Genomic DNA, 22,116 nt, shown 5'->3' with positions numbered 1-22,116 from the left:
CCCCCAGGTCTGCCTTCGCTAAGCCATGCCTCCGGCAGGGCTTAGCAGAGGCCTGTAAATATGACAACATACTGCAATATCCGCGATCACTGGTTCAAGTCTCCTAGGAGAACTAATAAAATGTGTAAAAAAAGTTAGATAATTTTTTTTTTTTACACCTGAAAATGTAAGTTCAAAAACCCTCCTTTTCCCATTGTTCCCCAAGCACAATGTAAAAAAAGAAAAAAAAAAAAAAAAAGAAATCGCTGCATCTGTAAAAGTTCAAACTATTATAATATATAATTATTTAACTCGCACGGCGAACGGCGTAAAAAAAAAACTAGAACACCAGAATCTTTGTTTTTTGGTCACCTTAGCTCTAAAAAAATGAAATAAAAAAAAAGTGATCAAAAAATCGTATGTACCAAAAAATGGTGCCAATAAAAACTACAGCTTGTCCCGCAAAAAGTAACCCCTCACACCGCTCAATCGATGAAAAAATATAAAAGTTATGGCTCTCAGAACGTGGTGAAACAGAACTAATTTTTGTTTTAACAAATAGTTTTTTTGTTGTAAAAGTAGTAAAATATAAAATAATTTTTCCCTATTTTCTGTTGTCTAAAACCTGGGTGTGTCTTATAGTCAGGCACGTCTTATAGTCCGAACAATACGGTATGTCCTTTTCAGAAACAACCATGTTGGCTTCCAAATCTATGCACCTTCCTATAACAGGTACAATAACGGTTAGGGTGCCCATACACATAGCAGGTTTTGCCGTGTGTCTGGAAAGCACAGCACATTTGGTTTACTGTGAATTGTCACTGTTTGGCTATGCGTTTTTTTTTGCAACGTGGCAATTACATGTGAAGCACTTTGGGAAAAATGTACAAAGCTAAATGCGCCAGAATTCTGTCTTGAAAAGCTGGCGTACATGCCTTGCACCATATTTATTGTGTGTTTTAGACAATTTTTTGCGCCTCACTAGACAGTTTTGTAAAGTGCCTAGAAAAGAGTGTATGTTAAAATGCGCCAAATTGAGCCAAAATTTTGGTGCAACTGTAAGCCAACAAAGAGGTTGCGTAAGGAACAGAAAAGTGTAACATATACAGCAAGATGCGCTAAATCTAGAGCATAGCGTGTGCCACTAATATAATTGGCGCATCATTTGCCTGGGTTGTATAATATTAAGCTTCCTCAATTTAAGACCGTAATAATAAATCACTCCCATGGTTTACATATGCTTCACCTGTACTTGCTGCACCACCAAAAACCGTGGCAATTCACAGTAAGACCTTACTCACACGACAGGGTGTGACGGCCGTTCATAAAACGGCCGTCACACGGCCGCAGTAGGAACAATAGACCCCTAATGAAGTTATTCACACTACCGATTTTTTGACGGACTGGGAAACCCGGCCATAAAAAAATGGGACATGCCGTATTTTCGGCCGTTCTCCCGGCCCCCATAGAAGTCTATGGAGCCGGGTGATACACGGCCATCACTGGAATGTGTCCTGAGTGACGGCCGTGTCTTCCGTCACTCGCTCTCTCTCCTCCTCACAGTGCGAAGTGCATGTGAGGAGGAGGAGGAGGAGGGTATTTTTTTGCTTCCTGTAGGAGCTGAATCCCCAATCCCCGGCCACAGCTGCGGCAACGCTGTGGCCGGGGATTGGGGATTCCACTTCAGAAGTGCCTGACGTCACGGTGTCCATATATGGACACCAGTGAAGTCAGGAACTTCTCCTGGAGCGGAAACACCGGCGACAGGGTTCACGCATGGATTTATTTTGCTGTGTGGCAAAGCGAAACTGCTATATACATCTCACCCCTGACGTTTCCCGGTCTGGTGGGAAGCTGGATTTTACCTCTTCATGAAGACTGTACAAGGTAGTGGAGTTCTTTTAGTTGTAAACCCCCCCACCACACTTATTACATGTGTAAAGCACAGTAATCCTCCTTAACCGTATAAATATCACAATATTGAGGATTGACGTAGAGGATTGTGTATGGAACAAAAAAAAGGAGGATGTCATATACTGCCAACATTTAGAATATGTAATCTTCATTCATAGGGAATATGCAACATAAACGTATCTTACCTGTGGGTATGGGAATCTTCCAAGTGCTAGCTGCCGAAAAAGAAAAGATTTATCATATACATTTCCCAAAATTCTTCTTCAAGTCCAAGATAACTTTTTATGTATTATTATCGTTATTTCGTTTAATAAACTGGATTTTGCATCATCTTGCACATGAATCTACAGTAATTCTATGGTTTTTTCACCAAAGAACAATCTAATGGTGTCCCTCAGTGCATCACAATATCATAACAAATAATGCATTTTACTGCTCTGAACATAATAAGCCAAAATGAAATCCAGATATCCTGAAAAAAAGTTGTTAATGATCTCCTACATTTCCTATGCACATCTAGAATCTTCTTAATTATTAGTTCTTCCAAGTCTTAATGGCTAAAGTATTGGGAAGGAGGGTCTGCAGAGAGCGTGGCGTAACATTCAGACACCGCCTGCAGACATTGCAGTGTATAAAATGTGCTTCAGATTTAATGAAGCCTTTATGGCCTTCTTAATTCTGCCTGTGTGTTTCAGAGAGGGTCATCCAGACAGGAGGGGTACTTTATTACCGGGCACAGAGAGCAGGGGGAGAAAGTGATGTGCTCATGAACTGCAGAGGATTTTCTTAATTAACTACTGACTGGAAGCTGAACAATCACAGAGAAGAATTGTAGATTGGAATCACTTATGAGGTGAGCGGGTCATCACAAACACATGAGCGTGCTATCCTGAGCCTTTTTTATATATAGTGTTGGCGATGTCAGGAAGCCACCATGTTTGTAGGGATAGCCTAGTTCTGGGGAAGAAAGGGGTTAATCACAGTACTGGCAGGGCAGGTAACTCATGTGGGGGTCTCTCATGAAGCTGCAACAGTTCACCGAGTGAGCGATTACAGCAGTATAGTAACTGTGAATGAGGCCGAGAGAGCAAGTGAAGGAATTACAAATGAATGTAATCTGATGTGTACAGGCTGCAACTGCACAGTGTGTCTGGGGGTTTAGAACAAAGCATGAACAGAGAGGGGGGGCAAGGAAGCTCCATGTTTAATGTAGAACACTATTAGCTGGCAGCGAGCAGAGGCTCTGACCCCTGTGGAGGGGCACCGGAGCCAGCAACACAGACTAATGGGGGAGACAACGGCCTGACCTGTAGCAGGGCACCGTGTGTGTGACAGAACATGGGAGCACTGCGGGTCAGGACAGAATGTAGGACATAGAGCAGGTGAATGGAGACTGAAAGACCACAGGATACTGGAAGAAAAGTGGACGGAAAAAGGAAGAAGATTGACAGAATCAAGTGTGGTGAGAACTAGGGGAATCACCTGTACAAGACGCACGGCTGAAGACCGCATTGCAATACGCGGTAAAACTACACACAGTCTTGCTGCACTGCTGTCAGCTGTGCGGCGCATTACCGCAGCAAGGGCACCCTACATCTAAATGAAGGAAACCATATACACTATGTAAGTGGTATAAACAATTTCTTTCTGTACCATGCAGTCAAGGGTTTAGCCCTTAAAAAGAAGACCGATATTGCTGTTTGAGTGACAAATATTGAGGGGCAGGATTTTTATATTTGTCTGGTAAACTCTGCACGAACTCTAATTTGACTTAGGTTCTGTTCACACGCGTTCCTTCTTTCTTATCAGATTTATGTTGCATTTTAACGGCATAATAGTGTAGCATCTACTCTATTCTATCCAGTTAAAAAAATAGTAGGCGTTCAGCTAGTTAAAAAAAAAAAATGGATCATGATGTAACATAACAGATCTGTCAGATCCACCATGTATCCTGTAAAAGACGCGAGTCGTGTCAGAAGCATCGCCATCAGTCACAAAAACGTCTCATATTTGATAAATATAGCACAAGTTCAGCCCCATTCAGTTCGTGTTTTTTGTGCACGAGTTGACATATATGCCGGGAAAAGCTCCTAAAGTATGCGTTAAACGTAGGCTGTGATGTATAGTCTATGAGTGACGGGTGCCACTGTTAGGCATTCCGGCAACCATTTAACATATACGTCATAAGCTTTTCGTGACGTATACATTAAATGGATGCCATAGTAGCCTAATGGTGATGGATGCCACAGCATTCCATCTGTCAAAAGCATCCATTACATATAGGCTTTTATGAGATATGTTTAAAGTATGCGCCATGGAAAGCTCATGACGTATATATGTTAAATTATTATTTGTAAAGGATGCCATACAGTGTACTATACAGATGCATCCGTCACCCATAGGTGACCTGACGTATAATGGCTGGACAGAGGCCAAAAGAACACTCTTTTGGGCTTCCTCGTGCTAATGTAACTTTATGGACACATTTAGCGTGTACGCCGGGAGCTTTCATGGCGTACTCGCTAAACATACATTACGTGAACAGGGCCTTAGTTTAGCCAGTTAAAAAAAAATAATAATACAGATGATGACGTAACATAAGAGATCTGTCATATTCGCCAGCAGTGTTGCCATCAGTCTCAGAAATGTCTCACATTTGATAAATATAGCGCAAATTACCTGCATTTGTTTTCAGGAGCTCTGGTTTTAACGTGACAGCACATAAAATCTACACCTCTCTGTATAGGGAGGAACCAATCCTGAAATCCCCACAATAAAAAACGAGTATCATTAGGTCAGCTGTCAGGCGCATCTTTTGAATAACCTGTTAAAATTGGGCAATGCATTGTGAGCGCCGAGCATACTGTACAACTGTGAACTCTGTCCATCCAAAGCACACAGTTCTTGTTTAAAAAGCCTTGCTCCCCTCTGCCAACCCCGCTGGACTGAGACTGGCTCCCGTTCACACTGTAACCCAACATAGCTGCTATAATTGCCTTATTTATCTTATGGCTCACATACAAGCGGTGTGTGCATTGGCTGCCTGAGTTTGATGCATGGAAGTCCCAGTCGGGCCTGAGTGAACCTTCGCTTACACTTCGCAGAAGTCCTGCAACCCCCGCTCCATGTCCCTGCGCAGCCGCTGGATAAATCATCTCAGAGTTTTACTCCAGCAAAGTTTGTCTGCGGCTCGAGCGCCAGCTTCTGAATCGCTGGAGCACAGGGCCATAACATGCACTAATTACGGAAGTTCTGGTCAGTGAGTGATGGATAGCCCTCCTCAAGGCAGCCACAGCGTTCCCAGCATTGGTGACAGAGGAGGAGGGGGGATATTCTGCAAGCAACTATTAATTCGCAGCCAGAGGTGCTGCCAGTTAATTGTGCACCTAAATTGCCCCCAAAATCAACACCTAGTGAGGTCAGCGAGTGTCACCGAGCCCCCTGGCCCCTGAGTGACTGGCTGCACTTTGCTTAGAACTGTACATCACAAGGATAACGCGCAATAGTCTTATTCACTGCCATTTACTTTAATTAAAAACGTCCTAATTAAAAACAAACACTTGGCAGATTAAATACACAAGAACAGAGACCGGTGACTCATTGCTGAACAAAAATTCACTGGGTTAGAAACAAGCAGAAATATCCATTGCATATGATGACTTCGTAAACCTTAAGATGGCCACAGATATTAGACAGCTATCAGCCAAAACAAGCAATTCCAATTGTGCCTCCCAGCAGACAGGCATAAATTGTCACATTCAGTAGTCCCCAATGCCAAATCCCGGCACACAATCGATCGACAATTGCAATTGAGCCCTAATGCAAGAGCTAAAAAAAAAGGGCCCCAGTGATCACGTCTTTATTAGTACTGGTCTCCTCATATAGGGCCTCCAGGGCCCAGGTGCGACTACATCCTCAGCATCCCCTATAGTTAAGTCCCTGGAAAATTGGATGTATCATGTGGTTTTGGTTGCCATCTTAGGACCGTTTATGATATGAATAGATGATGGTTGCAAAATCACACATTATTTGTCCAGTCTCCAGATAAGAACCGCGGTTTAGGAAAACCCCAAATATATTGTTGGACCATGTAAAATCAAAAAGCTCAAAAGAGTGATATTACCTACTGCTACCTTCCACACCCTGGTGTTCACCACCTTTCAGCACAGTTATAGATGTTCACGAAAAGGGGGGGGGGGGGTAGGATAAGAGGATAACTGTGTAGGTTTAATAAGATTTAAATGCACACTAACTTTGCAAAAAACGTATGCTCTAAGTATACCTGATATAAAACAACTTTGTCATTTACTTACTGTTGAAATGTAGTTGTTTTATCCATGCAAATTCGTTGTGAAGTTACTGGTAATAGGTGTCTCCCTTCCTGTAATCTGCGGTCCTCCCCATTGTCAAGCATTGGCTGATGCTGGTTACAAAGCAGAAGTGACAGGCTGCAGAAGGTGTGTGTGTGTGCGTGTGCGTGCGTGCGTGTGTGTGGGGGGGTGTAACTCTACACTGCCTGCTATACAAGTCCATGGAGAAAGGAGGGGTTAGCAGGAGGAGGAATTAGACAAAGAAAGAGACATGCGGAGTACCAGTCTATGGAGAGGAGAGGGGGAAGAGAAAAGAGAGAGTGTGAGTCACACATACACTTTGAATATAATTCTATGGAGAGGAGAGGGGGGAGCAGGAGGAGGGAGTAGAGAGTGAGTAAGTCAGTCAGCAACAGACACGCTGACCATAGAAGACTATGGAGAGGGGAGCAGGAAGAGGGAGAAGACAGAGTGAGACACAGACACACACGCTGCATGTAAGTCCATGGAAGGGGGGGGCGAGCAGGGGGTGGAGGCTGGAGCAGAGAGAAACACACAGACGTGATGGTAAGATTTCTATGTCACACCAGTGCTGGATTTTCTGCTACACTACTCATTACTGCTTTATAATCTGCTGCGGTTTCTGTATATATGATAGAGATAGGAGAGCAGAACTCTCGGTGTGTGCTGTATATAGAAGACATGATAGCAGTTAGGCTCCGCCCACTCGATTTAAGATGACTGAGAATTAGAGACCGAGCCTGCAGAGGGGGAAAACTGCTAAATAATGCCTCATACAAGTCATATAATGGCCAAATATAGTGTTACTCCTCATGTACACACATGACAGCTTATTCTGAAAAGTCACCTGAAAAGTTAGGTATGCTTTTCTTTTTATTAGTTCTATTTAAAATATCATTGTTTGTGACCTATAAAAAACATAAAATGAGTCTCTTCCCTGAGTATGTGTTTATTTTCTTTATTTCAGAAAAATGTAACACTGCGTGATGTATGTTAGAGCAAATGTAACGTGCGGCAGGATCAGGATCACATCTCTGAAAGACCAGGAATAGGGGAGGGTGACAGCAGATCAGGTTGAGAGGAATAAGCAGCCTCTCAGTCCGTCTGCTTCACGTGTCCCTTGATGGCATATTGCTACAGTAGCAACACAATTCTTTTGCTATAACATACAAAAAACATTGTTACCATTTTCTGACCTACAACTACATATGGGGACACAGAGGCCCGAATTAAGAAAAACTAACACAAACGTATTCTTATTAAAGAGGCTCATTTTATTTATTTAATAGGTCACAAACACGGACATTTTTAAATATAAGTAATAAAAGTTAAATCTGATCAAACCCACACCGCTTTTCTCTTATCCCATCCCCCCGTTCCCTAAACATATCTATATAAAACCAATATTTTTGATAAGCATAAGGCCTCTTCCACACGTTTAACCCCGTAAGGAGGCAGACAATATTAGCCTTAAAATCCAGAAGTATGTGTTCATTTTTAACCCTTGGCAGCCAGAAGTTATTTTCTTGTGTTACAGGTTGTACTTTTTTGTGGAAATATTCTGGAGTATATAGAAGTTTAATTTATCTTATATATATTATGCAGATTTCAACATTAATGGACCAAACCCAGTAAGCAAATTGTTATATTTATTTCCTGGGTATTGAAGTTTAGCTGCAATACCAGACACAGCCCATGGACAAGAGTGTCACTGTTTCTGGAATAAAGCAGCCATGTTTTTCTGATCTTATACAACCCCTTTAATGCGATTGTGTTTAAGCCCTAACATTCTTTTAGACTAACGAAGTATCCCAAAATGTAAGAAGGGTAGATTACCATGTCTCATTATGATTAATAAGTTATTTCTTTTAAAGCACCATTAAAAGGGTTTTTCTTTCAAACATCATTTATTGCCTATCCACAGGATAGGCGATAAAGGTCTGATCGGTGGGGGTCCGACTGCTTGGGAGCCCCACCCCTAAATCCCCTATATGAATGGAGTTCCATTTACCATCTATGGGACTGCAGGACACAGACAAATACAGAGCTCGGCTATCTCCGGCAGGCCCATAGACAGTGAATTGAGAAGTGGCTGAGCATGAGCAGTACTACTCCATTCACAAGAAGGAGAGAGGACCCTGCCCACAAGGGTTTACAATCTACAAGGGAAAGGGGAAGGAGACAGTAGGTGAGGGTAGAAGCTGTTCATCCGGTAGAGTAGCAGCAGCAGGACTATCGTACGTTGTAAGCTTTTCTGAAGAGGTGGGTTTTCATGTTGCTTTTCAAGGTTTGATAGGAGAGATGTGTTGGGGTAGAGCGTTCCAAAGTATGGGGTAGAATAACAAGTGTGTAGATGCAAGTGTATAGATGCAAGTGTGTTAGATGCGAGGCTACAAAGAAGGATGTTGCAGTAGTCTTTGGCGGGAGTGATGAGGGCATGTACCAGCATTTTTGTTTGTTTAAGGGCTTATTCAGACGAACAAGTGTAAACTCGGACGTGAAAAACGGCTGTTTTTCACGTCCAAGTTGCACCCGTGAGGGACCCTTTTAACGGATCCCTCATAGACCTGACATGTCCTATTTTTTCACGGTCCCTTCACAGGGTCCATTACAACGACCGCCGTGTCAACAGCTCCATAGAAATACATGCAGCCGTGTGACGGCCGTTAAAACAACGGCCGTCGCACAAACTATATTTACGCTCATCTGAATAAGTAGTAAGGTTGAGGAAGTAGCGGATTTGAGAAATGCTTTTGATGTAGCGAGGGTTAGGGCTTGGATATGCTGTTGGAAAGACAGAGTGGAATCAAAGGTTAACCCAAGGCAGCAGACTTGCAAAGCTGGGAAAAGTGTGGCGCCATTATCTGTGATTGCATCAGAATGCCGAAAAAAATCACAAATCACCACCACTCGATATTCGTTACACTAAATCATGATTTCGGAAACCACGTCTGAATCAGTGCCAAAAGACAGCCGAAATCGCGCCCCATTGATTTTAATGGGAGGCAGAGGCGTATTTTTTCCGGGCTGCTCGCGTGAAAAAAGCAGCATATTGCCACGGTTTCCGCCTCTTACCTCCCATTGAAATCAATGGGAAGCAGAAATAAACAGCAGCGCTCGTTTCTGAGCGTTTTTCACCCGAGGTCCTTGCATTAGATTCAATGGCTGCGGCCAAAAAACGCAGCGAAAATGCAGGAAAAAAAGCACCTGCAAAAAAACTAAGTGTGAACAGGGCCTTAAGTAAAGACACTCTGCGGTGAGTAAACCAACTTCACTCCATAAATCCCACTCTTGTTCCACAGACCTAGTAAAATTCAGTGTCATGAAATGCACGAACACGAACATCACTGTGTTATTATGTGCAGTTCGCTGTCTTGTAATCACTTGTACCTGTACATAGTCATAAAATCTGTCCTAGACTCATCAGTGCTCCGAGCATGTGGTGACAGCGGATGGGCTGAGGATTGGACGACCATGCGTCATTCCACTTAAATTGTATTTTTATTCCTGTGCTTGACTTCTGATTATTTAAAATGTTACCTTTATACTGTGATAATGAAGCGCTTGACTCCCATAGGGAAGAAAGCTGTATATAAATGGAGTTATTATTATAACCATCACTGTCAGTGCTCTGGGGATCGGCTTCAAAATATGTGAAATTATTAAATCTATAACCAACTGGAACACTGTCCATTCCCTCCACAGGACGTGCATTCCATTTATAAACTCTGTAGTGCCCCTCATACTGGGAAGGGATAGAACACATCAATGAAAATGCCAATCCTTTCATGTTTCTGCGCTGCACATTTAATACATTACGGTGTCCGCGCGCGCACACACATATATATATGCACATTATATTCTCACCTCCATAAATGAGATTCCCAAGCTCCAAACATCAGAGTGGATTCCATATTGTTCTCCAGCAATCCGCTCTGGCTAGAAGGGGGAAAAAGATAAAGAACAATATAAATCACTTCAGTCTGCAGCGTAAAACAACAAGTAAAAAAACAGATTGGCCATTTTATAACGGACGCCAATAGTACAGCCCTATGTAAGTAAATCAGACAAAGCAGCTGTAAAAATGTTGTCGTTTTGTTACAGAGGCCATTTTTGCAAGTGACAACGGCAAGTGCCGCCATATTAGTGGTCACCTTTCAATTGAACTTTGCATATACCTGAACATACTCACAAAATGAAGTGTCAACCAATATGCACTTCTTGTTATCATTTTGTAAAAATTACCGCTGCAACGGAACAGGGCAATGTTTGGTTACAAAACTTTGGTTACTTTTCGAACTTTTGATTGACTAATATATGGACATTTTTACATTTTGGGTGGAAGTATTTGCATGAATAGGTCCCATCATTTTCTTATCAGAATTGCCCCCTTTAGCCACAGGCGAATTTTGACATTAACCTCCAGGACTGCAGGAAATCTGTAGTTTAATGCTCTGGTCTTTGCAGAGCTAATCAGCAGAATACAGGCTGCAATATTGTTTCAGACTAAAGGTGGAGAACTGCAGAGGGATCTGCAGGGCTACCACATGGAAACCGATAGAAAAAGAGAGGAAGATTGCCCGGTCATATGGCAAAGCCACAACACATGATGTTGTATTGCGGCTGGGAATACCCGCCCGTTTTATCAGGTAATCTAGCAGTGATCTTGCAGCAAAACCACAACATGACCATGATCTGATGTCATGTCCACACAGAGTTACCCTAAACGAGAGATACCAGGTGATGCCATCGCTGTGCTGTGTGGCATCACTCATTATCATGGTAGCCGATGTTGGGTGATGTTCAGTATGCAGTGATGCAATCTGTTGTCTATGTAATCATATAAACAAAAACTTTTTTTTTGACCTATGAATGTTACTTGGTGAGGGTCTGAGCTCACTTTGAGTAATTTTCTTTTTGTCAAGGTCAGGAGTGTGTAAGAGTTAAGAAAGGAGCGCTCCCAAGACATAGACTCGTGCTGTGCTCTTAATGCACCTGGCTGCCTGACACTTCCTCTCACAGCCTCATAACCCCGGGGCCTCTATACAAGAAAACAAACTCAGAAATTAGTGCCAGATGAGTGTGTCTTGTGTGGTTATCCAGGTCAGTGCTTGTGAGAGGAAGGAACAGTAAATAAGAGTCACAACTTGGGACCCTAATGTGCTGAATATCCCAGTGTTCCCTCTTACTGGCTCTGGTCTGGGAATTGCGGAGAATTCTTACAACCACGGTTCTCTAGCTGTCAAAATCAGACCTCTTTACTCCACCCTGTATTAAACTAACGCTAAACCTTGAAATGGAAAAGCAAGAAATGTGCCTATTTATTAGTCATTTGCCTATTTACATGCCACTCTTTTTTAGCCTGCAAGATTTTTTTGAAAGATCTGCAAATTGCCTTGCAGAAATCCAGCAGAGAAAACAAGGTTCATGTGGTTTTGGTTGCCCCAACCGCCATCTTTGACTGGAGACTTACTAAGGGCTAGAGCTTAGCTGGTTGGCTGTTCATTGCAGACACCACAATATCTGTACTCCTAATTCCCATGCACTAGCACTGGAGGAAAAGGTTTGGAAGATAAAACAAATGCCTTAAAGGACACATGCAGTATAATAAAGATGTAACTAAGGGCCCTTTAACACTGGCAGGTCTTTTGCCCGCTAAAAGATCACCGATCGACAATACAGCATGCCGATTGGCACCCATTTGGTCTATTAAAACGGAGCAATGATCGGAATGTATGAGGACGACAGATCGGGTTTCTAAGTGTCTGTCTCTATACATTTGTATCTTGTTGTCAGCACTTCCCCTGTTTACATGAGATGTGCTGCTGACAAGCGCCCATTTTTTGTGTCGCATAAAAGATCCGATCAGCCAACAAACAAGCGTTTGCTCATTTGTCGGTTAATCGCTGCCCTGTTTACACAAAGCAATAATCGGGAAACAGCATTCATACGAGCGCTCGTCTGCCCGTTCATCGGTCCGTGTAAACAGGCCTTTACTCTGCTTCCTTTGGATTGTCATTGGGACTGAACAGGTTCAAGAGGGGAAAAATCAATGTAAGTAGTGAATACTTTTCGTTTTTTTTAATACAAGCTTGGTATTAGGAGGATCCAAAAAGAATGGCAAGTATATGGTTAATAGGTTTAAATGTAGGCTATTTTTTCTGACAAAAAAAAAAACCTTGAGACTATTGAGAATATAGGACGGACATGCCCTGTCTGTTGGATCTAATCCCCTTTTCCAATTAACAGATGGATGTCCCCTTCATCTGCCAATCAGTTTAATACCCACCTGGGGTCTGTCTTTATGTCATCAAAAAGACCCTCAATTTAATTACTGTCCCACTAAATGTGTGTGTTCGATCTGGTACATTTAACCCCTTACAGGAATACAGGTGCAGATTAACACCCCTAAAAGAGTAACAGGATTAATCTAGGGCATCCAGAGGCAGAAAGGTTTTGGCTATCAGGCATACCGGCAATTATGTATGACAAAAATGTACCTTACAAATGGGGACTATGATACTATTTTTAAACAGAAATACCAAGTGTACACATGTGGGCTGCAGGGAAAACTATAAGAAATGATCTCAATAAAAATACATCTAACTTACCGCCATATAAGCGTTTGTGCCCACATAGGTCTTGGCTATAGAATTCACCAACTATAAAAAAAAAAGGGAATGATCGCGTTAAACCAACAGCAGCATAAAACGGGCAATTATTTCTCATTTAATCCACCCATCAAACAAAAAGAGAAGGAAATAGAGTGATGACATAAAAGACAAAATAAAAAATATATAGAGTGCTTTTATCTGCAGGCATTAAACAGAAAATGATTACACTTATTGCTTTCACTCCAACGTGTAAACAAAGCGATTGTTATCGGTGCTGAAGCTCCCATTTATCCAAACCCCTGGCCTGCTGTAAGTATCAGTATTCTCCGGTACAGTGCAATTCAGGGAGACATAATGTACAAAGCATCATTTACAAGTACATACAGAAGTGCTTATGACTCAAAGATAAGAAATTCAACGTTATTTACAAATGTGGCATTATTGTGCATTTAACTTTACCCAGTAACATTTCGATATAGAAATTTGGGCAATGGAGAAGTCGAAGGAATGGAATATTATAATGTCTAATCAAAGCCTTAGGTGATCATAAGAAGCACCGAAAGATGTGTGACTAGAATGACGCAGCAGACAATACCATAGGTAAAAAGGTTTTAAAAGGAATTGTCGTCTGCTTCGGACAACTTCTTTCCATATGCTTTCTAAAGGTATAAAGAGGTAAATTAAGTGGATCCCCTGATGGGACCTCTCGAATAGTCAGAGAAGAGAAACTCTACAAATAGAAGAAGATCGTATTCCTGAGGACCACTAGCTTCTGTCGTTTATACGGATACATGTTGATTTTACAAGGTACTGTGTGATATCAATTTTATGCGGCAGCAAGCTAGGCAATTGCCCAGGACTACTGTATTTTAGGGGTCCCGAGGATGGAAACCCCAGGAGCAAAACTAAAACCACCCAGTATTATCTAATGGTGTAATTCAGAATTTAATTTGCAGTATTTTATGGGAGAACTACAGAATAGTGCAAACGTTTAGGCAGTTGTGGAAAAATGCTGCAAAGTCCGAATGCTTTAAAAAATAGGGGTGTTAATTGTATTTTGTTAATTGATAAAAAACAAAACAAAAACTTGGTGTGACCACCCTTTGCCTTCAAAGCAGCATCAATTCTTCCAGGTACACTTGCACAAAGTCATGGATTTTGTAGGATTATAGTCAGGTTTATGATTAACCAATTATACCAAACAGGTGATATATTTTCATATGTAGGTTGAAACAGTCATTAACTGTAACAGAAATAGTGGTGTAGGAGGATTACAACTGAGTGAGGAACAGCAAAACTTTGCTATAAAGGTTCGGTTGTGGAAGACCGTTTTATGTTACAGGTCCACTATGGCAAGACTGAGCACAGCAACAAAACATAAGGTAGTTACACTTCATCAGCAAGGTCTCTCGCAGGCAAAGATTTCAAAGCAGACTGGGTTTTCAAGATGTGCTGTTCAAGCTCTTTTAAAGAAGCACAAAGAAACGGACAACGTTGAGGACTGTAGACGCAGTGGTCGGCCAAGAATACTTCGTGCAGCAGATTAATGACACATCATGCTTGCTTCCCTTCAAAATCGTAAGATGTCCAGCAGTGCCATCAGCTCAGAACTGGCAGAAACCAATGGGAGCCAGGTACACCCATCTACTGTTTGGAGAAGTATGGCCAGAAGTGGTCTTCATGGAAGAAATGCGGCCAAAAAGCCATACCTTCGATGTGGAAACAAGGCCAAGCGACTCAACTATGCAAGAAAACATAGGAACTGGGGTGCAGAAAAATGGCAGCAGGTGCTCAGCACTGATGAGTCAAAATTTGAAATATTTGGCTGTAACAGAAGGCAGTTTGTTCGCTGAAGAGCTGGAGAGCGGTACAATAATGAGTATCTGCAGGCAACAGTGAAGCATGGTGGAGGTTCCTCGCAAGTTTGGGACTGCATTTCAGCAAATTGAGATGAGGATTTGGTCAGAATTAACGGTGTCCTTACCCATCATGCAATACTATCAGGGAGGTGTCTGATTAGCTCCAAAATTATTCTGCAGCAGGACAACGACCCCAAACATACAGCCAATGTCAATAATAACTATCTTCAGTGTAAAGAAGAACAATGAACCCTGGAAGTGACGATATAGCCCTGATCTCAACATCATCAAGTCTGTATGGGATTACATGAAGAAACAGAAGGATTTGAGGAAGTCTACATCCACAGAACATCTGTGGTTAGTTCTCCAAGATGTTTGGAAAAACCTCCCTGCCGAGTTGCTTCAAAAACGGTGTGCAAGTGCACCTAGAAGAATTGATGCTGTTTTGAAGGCAAAGGGTGGTCACACCAAATATTGATTTGATTTAATTTCTTTTCTGTTCATTCACTTTGCATTTTGTTAATTGATATAAAAAAAACTATTAACAGTTCAATTTTATTTTTATTTTTTTAAATCAGATAATTTTTTTATTGAAGTTTCAAAATTATATAGTACAAAACATACTAAACAAACCCTATCCCAAACCCTCCCCCCTGGCACAGTCACAAAATTCAAAATTAGATAGTATATGAAATAGAAATTGTACCAAATATCGAATACATTATTCACAAAATACAAGGTACATGGGACAGATCATTTTCCAAATGTCAAGTAGCTTAATCATGTATAATACAAAACAGATATAATATATGGCAGATATTTAATCCTCTCTATTTCCCCCCTTATCCCACATCTATATACATAACCCCAATACCGTGTAAAGGCTGGCAGTCATACAGAGTCCCTGAATAAATTTTATAATACAGATTCCATTACCCCTACCCATGGTCCCCATATGGATTCAAATTTTTAAAAAAAGCATTCTTTCTTTGCAGCATTTTTCTACAACTGCCTAAGGACTTTGCACAGTACTGTATACGGCAGCATTATGTGGCCTGTATATGGCAGTATTATCTTGGTATTGTATGGTCGATTATGTAGACTAGAATTACGTGAACTACTGTCTAAAATAGCAAGTGGGGGTGCCTACCATGCTTGTTGCCTAGGACCTCAATTTCCCTAAAGCTCGCCTTGCATGAGGTGGTGATGGTACCACCACCACCACCGCCACCACCACCGCTACCGCCACCGCCACGCAAACAAATCCATGTTATTTTGCAGCAGTATTACTGCGATGGCACCTGTTGGTTTTTTTCAAACGTAGTAGTTCCAGGAAACATTCCTGCCTACATTTTCTGATATTGAAAAGCTAAATCATTCAGTTACCGGATTTTTAATACTAGGTTTTTTTCTCCACTGAAGTCAGATAGGGAACACAGAAAAAACTAGAGATATAAAATATACAATCCTTAACTGAAAGTTGTGAATGGTAAATGGAATTTACTAATTGTTGTAGAAACGCGTAACTATCCATGAGAGGAACCACTTCCATACATGTCTAGAAGATCATAATCCATTCCCTAATAATGCATATGAACGCTCGTTCCTGATCATTGCCGTGTGAAAACAGGGCAATGATCAGTCGATGAACGAGCAACAGGGAGATGCGCTGCTGACCACGATAATATTTAATGCTGCATAAACGAGCAGATCAGCCGATGAACGAGCGTTTGCTTCTTCATCGGATGATCATTGCCCTTTTGACACAGGGCAATGAAAGGGCACGAGCGTTCATATGAACGCTCGTTTGTCCAATCATTGGCCCGCGTATAAGAGCCTTTAGACCAAGCATGATTAGTTAGTTAATGGACAGCTGACCTCAGGTAAGGGTTGCCAATCATCCATAAATTTAGGGACAGTCTGCAAAAAATGGCTGTTTTTTTCTGCCGTCTGTAGCGTCCGGCAGAAAAAAGCACAGTCTGGGATTTTTCTTTATTCCCCCTGGAACTTTTCACTGCGAAATGTACATGCACAGTGCAAAGGCAGCGGAATCTGAAAATACGCTGCCAAGTGAGGTCGCACCTGGAGTGGACCAATCCAGTCACCTGACCAGAGTCACCTGACTGTGTGGAGCTATTTACAAGGGGGAGCTGTGCAGCGCTATTTACAAGGGGGGGGCAGTGTGGAGCTATTTACAAGGGGGGGCAGTGTGGAGCTATTTACAAGGAGGGGCAGTGTGGAGCTATTTACAAGGAGGGGCAGTGTGGAGCTATTTACAAGGAGGGGAAGTGTGCAGCTATTTACAAGGGGGGGGCAGCGTGGATCTATTTACAAGGGGGGGGGCAGCGTGGATCTATTTACAAGGGGGGGACAGCATCGATCTATTTACAAGGGGGGGCAGCGTGGATCTATTTACAAGGGGGAGCTGTGCAGCGCTATTTACAAGGGGGGGGCAGTGCGGAGCTATTTACAAGGGGGGGCAGTGCGGAGCTATTTACAAGGGGGGGCAGTGCGGAGCTATTTACAAGGGGGGGCAGTGCGGTGCTATTTACAAGGGGGGGCAGTGCGGAGCTATTTACAAGGAGGGGCAGTGTGCAGCTATTTACAAGGGGGGGGGCAGTGTGGAGCTATTTACAAGGGGGGGCAGTGTGGAGCTATTTACAAGGAGGGGGCAGTGTGGAGCTATTTACAAGGAGGGGGGCAGCGTGGAGCTATTTACAAGGGGGGGGCAGCGTGGAGCTATTTACAAGGGGGGCAGCGTGGATCTATTTACAAGGGGGGGCAGCGTGGATCTATTTACAAGGGGGGGCAGCGTGGATCTATTTACAAAGGGGAGCTGTGCAGCGCTATTTACAAGGGGGGGGCAGCGTGGATCTATTTACAAGGGGGGGCAGCGTGGATCTATTTACAAGGGGGGGCAGCGTGGATCTATTTACAAGGGGGAGCTGTGCAGCGCTATTTACAAGGGGGAGCTGTGCAGCGCTATTTACAAGGGGGAGCTGTGCAGCGCTATTTACAAGGGGGAGCTGTGCAGCGCTATTTACAAGGGGGAGATGTGCAGCGCTATTTACAAGGGGGAGATGTGCAGCGCTATTTACAAGGGGGAGCTACGCGGTGCTATTTACCAGGGGGCAGTGTGGTGCTATTTACAAGGGGGGACTGTGTGGAGCATTTACAAGGGGGGACTGTGTGGAGCATTTACAAGGGGGGTAGTGTGGGACTATTTACAAGGGGGGGCTGTGTGGCGCTATCTACAAGGTGGGGGGGTTGTGTGGCGCTATCTACAAGGTGGGGGGTTATGTGGCGCTATCTACAAGGTGGGGGGGTTGTGTGGCGCTATCTACAAGGTGGGGGGGTTGTGTGGCGCTATCTACAAGGGGGGGGTTGTGTGGCGCTATCTAAAATGTGGTGCTGTGTGTGGCGCTATGTACAGGGGGCACAAAGGGGGCATGGTTACCGACGGGGCACTTTTATTGGGTCAAGCACTAAGGAATCATTATTAAAGTCTGGGACACTGTGGATTGATTATGAGTTTGTTTAGAGGATGGGGTACAGGCGTGGAGGGTGCTAGAAAAGCGAGAAGCCAACATGTCTGGGTGTCAAATTCTGAAGAGACGAGTTGTGGCTGGAATAAGTCATCACAGTGGTCTGGGCCGGATTGAGAAAAAAAGGGAAAGTGAACGACTAATCAGAGAAAACATCACCTAAGTTAGCGGGGGAAAGCTACAGGCAAGGCTGTGATTGGGGAGTCCCTCCTAGAATACTGCACAGGCAATGATTTTGTAATGTGTCCGTAAAAATTTTGGTCGGTCTGTGATTTTTAGCTCAGTTGTCCAGAAGTTTCTGAAATGGAGGTTGGCAACCCTGCCTCTCGCCATAGCCCATGGTCAGTGAGACAACTTCCCATTCTCGGACTACTCTCTGTGCTGCCAGATCGGCCCATCCTATTCCATGTTAAATTGGGATGGTTTAGTGAATCACAATGTTCAAAAATCTGTTTCTGTGACATCAAGTGATTCGGGTCATCAGGAATCCTGATTATCTGCTCAGACACGGCTGAATTCACTGCCCACACCATCACATTAGGCCAAAATGTCGTACCAGGAGTGCATTTCTATTTACATTTATCGTCAGGACTTCTGACACTTCACAAGTTTGTCAGAGAATTACAGCCTCTAAGCATTTTGGGCCCTCTACAAAGCATCTCAGACCCTTTCTCTTAGAAACCTTGGGTCATGAATCACTACAGGTGCTCTCTTTCATAAGACATGTAAGGCTATGTATTTAGAAAAATTCCCCTTTAACGATGTAATTCATGTCATGCAGGACACTTATGGTAGCAAAATTCTCTGAAGAGACTGACCGACACAAACACACAATGTGCAGAAGATAGACAGAGACAGCTAGAAACACACAATACCACAGCCTGTATGAGTGCAGCAGGTGGGGCCAAACAGAATAGCTACTGGCCCCCTGAGTCCTATGGTCTCTAGCCGAGTATGGGGGAGTGAAGGGGCCTATTGAAAGTGACATGACAGGAAGGTCAGGGGTCAACCTGATGGGTACTCTCTGGGGAGGTTTGTAGATGGAAATTAATTACAATTTGGGAGGAGGGTCTTGCCCAGATCTCACAGTCTTTGTTTTGCTCAACATTCATTTTTATTAATTATTATTATTTTTGATAACAGTCTCCCCTGGAAGCCTCCCCCCACTTCATTCTTTTGTGTGGACAGAACCGATCTTCTCCTTTCTCCCCAGAACGCATATTAATGAGGCCGCAATCCCATTAGTAATTACCACATCAGCTGTTACTCAGTTTAACCCCTCACCTGCCGGAGAGACTCACACAATGTCCAGTGGCACATAAACCTGAATGTACAGTAACAAGTGAGTGGTGAGATGTAATCCTGGTCACCAGCCTACAGGTGACTTACCTGTATACTAACACCAAAGTCACATAGCTTCACTTGGCCACGTGTGTTCACCAGCATATTGGATGGTTTAACATCTAAAACAGTGAATACAGGTTTCATTATTCGCTATGTTTTGATCCACGATATCTCTGTCCATAAGAAAAAGTCATCAATATAATATACAAACAAATAAAAAGTCACTATAAACCTATGGAGACTATAAGATGTGGCCTTCCAGCTACTAATAAGTCATGTTGTAAAAACATAAAATTCCTGCACATGACTAGATGCGTTCCTCACTCAGGACTAAACTGGTCACGGGTATGAAATAAAAGCAACTACACATAGGCTACATTCCCACGACAGTGAAAAACAGCCGTGTGACGGCCGTTTTTCTAACAGCCGTCACACGGCCGTTTTCAGAACAATGAAGTTCTATGGGTGTATTCAAATGGCCGTTTTTTTTAACGGCCTGTGAATATTGGCCATCAAAAAAAATAGGACACGTCCTATCTTTTGCCGTTTTCACAGCCAGACGGCTCCCATAGAAGTCAATGGATCAGTAAAAACTGATCCTGGCCGAAGACCCCCCCCCCCCCCCGCACACAGTGCTACTTTGAGCGTTGAGAAGCCCTTGACATTACAGTCCATAGAAGGACAGTGATGTTGGGCTTTCAACAAATGATCTCTGGCCGAGGACTTCAGTCTTGAAGCTAGCACCCCTCCATGTAGATAGCACCCCCCATGCCTAAAGATAGCATGCCCCCCGCCCATCCCCTATAGATAGTGCGCCGCTGTAGCCCCCTGTAGGAGTGGAATCCCCGGCGGCCAGACCCCGCTCTGGCAGGGTATTCTGCTCCTGGAGAAGCCTCCGGCGTCACTATCCATATATTATCAGTGACGTCAAGGTGTTACTCCTAGAGCGGAATCCCCGGTCCGCTCTCCTGACGTCACTGTCCATATATGGACAGAGACATCAGGGGCTCCGTCTATGAGGAATCTCCGCCCAGAGGGATTCCGCTCCTACAGTGAACTACAGTGGCGCTATCTACAAGGGACACTGTGGCGCCATCTACATGGGCACTGCGGCACTATGTGGGCAATGTGGATCTATCTATAGTGAGTATAGTGGTACTATGTGGGCACTGTGGCACTACCTACAGTGGGCATTGTGGCACTATCTACAGTGGGCATTGTGGCACTATGTGGGCACTATCTACAGTGGGCACTGTGGCACTATCTACAGGGACATTGCAGCACTATCTACATGGGCACTGTGGTGATTTCAGTGTGTTGGAAGAAAAGAAAACCCCTGACAAAAATAGAAAAGGAGGATGGGTTTAATTTAACGGCCATGAAAAAAAAATGGCAAACGGGTGACAAACGGCCATTAAAAACGGACAGTTGATAATTTTTTAATGGCCATTTTTTTTCACTGTGGTGTGAATGTAGCCTTACAAGGGTTTTGTGGTACTCAACTCCGATGAGACATCCCTAGGATATGGCATCAATGTGTGATTGGCTGAAAGATGAGAGCCCATAGACGAGAGTAGAGCCATTTCTTGGTTTTGTGATCAATTGGGGTCCCATTGGTCAAATCTGCACCAATTACACACGTACAACATATACTAGGGCTATGCAATCAATTATTATTTTTACACAAGACTTGTACACCCATTTACATACAACCCCAGGTGCAAACTAAAACCACCCAGTATTGTTTAGAGATGTATGGTGGTATTAATTGAAAATTGAATTGCAGTATTATGTGGAAACTATATCGATGGATTATGTGGGCTCTTTAAGGGAGTGTGTTTTAGATGCTACAAATTATATGGGCACCACATGATGGTATTATATGGGCTGTATATGGTAGTCTTTGCATTATTATGTAGGCAAAAATTACGCAAAAAATTGTCTAAAAATGGCAACCAGGGCAGGGGGGGGGGGGGGGGTTCATATATTGCCTGTTGCTTAGGCTCTCATTTTTTCTAAAGCCGGACCTGCATATGGTGGTGTAGTGGTACAGGTCAAAACAGCCATCTGCCCAAAAAAATGCATGTAAACATGTTGTGCGATTGGCACACCATCCGAGTGTTTTACCATAACTTTTTATACTAACTTTTTCCTCCACTGAAATCAGGTAAGAAGAAAAGCACAAAAATAGGGATATAAAGAAAGACACAGAATTCTTAACTGCAAAGAGTGCTTTGGACTTTATAAATTAAATTCAAAATTGAATGAAAACGTGTGGAAACATGTGAAACAACCCCAAGACTTCTGTTTACACAAAGGCCCTGTTCACACGGAAGAGTATTTTGCAGGCAGAAAAAAATCTACCTCAAAATTCCTTCAGGAATTTTGAGGCAGATTTTGACCTGCCTGCACTTTCTTGCCGCGGTTTTGGCTGCGTTTTTTGGCCACGGCAATTGAGCGCCGCGGGCAAAAAACGCCACGAAAAACTCTCTGCCTCCTATTGATTTCAATGGGAGGTTATAGACGGAAC

The 22,116-nt window shown here is 43.1% G+C and overlaps 1 protein-coding gene across 2 annotated transcripts in view; it reads right to left on the bottom strand.

Annotated features, from left to right (window-relative positions):
* MAP2K5 (mitogen-activated protein kinase kinase 5) overlaps positions 1–22,116 on the bottom strand; it is a 133,477-nt gene that overhangs the window by 25,687 nt on the left and 85,674 nt on the right. For both annotated transcript variants that reach the window (XM_075858333.1, XM_075858335.1), the window contains exons 14-17: positions 19,632–19,705; positions 12,836–12,886; positions 10,092–10,163; positions 2,079–2,108 (exon numbers count right to left, since the gene is read on the bottom strand). In XM_075858333.1, the coding sequence (XP_075714448.1) occupies positions 2,079–2,108; positions 10,092–10,163; positions 12,836–12,886; positions 19,632–19,705 (227 nt within the window). The remainder of the gene's footprint in view (positions 1–2,078; positions 2,109–10,091; positions 10,164–12,835; positions 12,887–19,631; positions 19,706–22,116) is intronic.

The sequence above is a fragment of the Rhinoderma darwinii genome, chromosome 3, assembly GCF_050947455.1.
Source record: "Rhinoderma darwinii isolate aRhiDar2 chromosome 3, aRhiDar2.hap1, whole genome shotgun sequence".
Taxonomy (NCBI): Eukaryota; Metazoa; Chordata; class Amphibia; order Anura; family Rhinodermatidae; genus Rhinoderma; species Rhinoderma darwinii.
The sequence above is the reverse complement of the archived record's forward strand: the minus strand, read 5'-3'. Positions and strand labels throughout refer to the sequence as shown.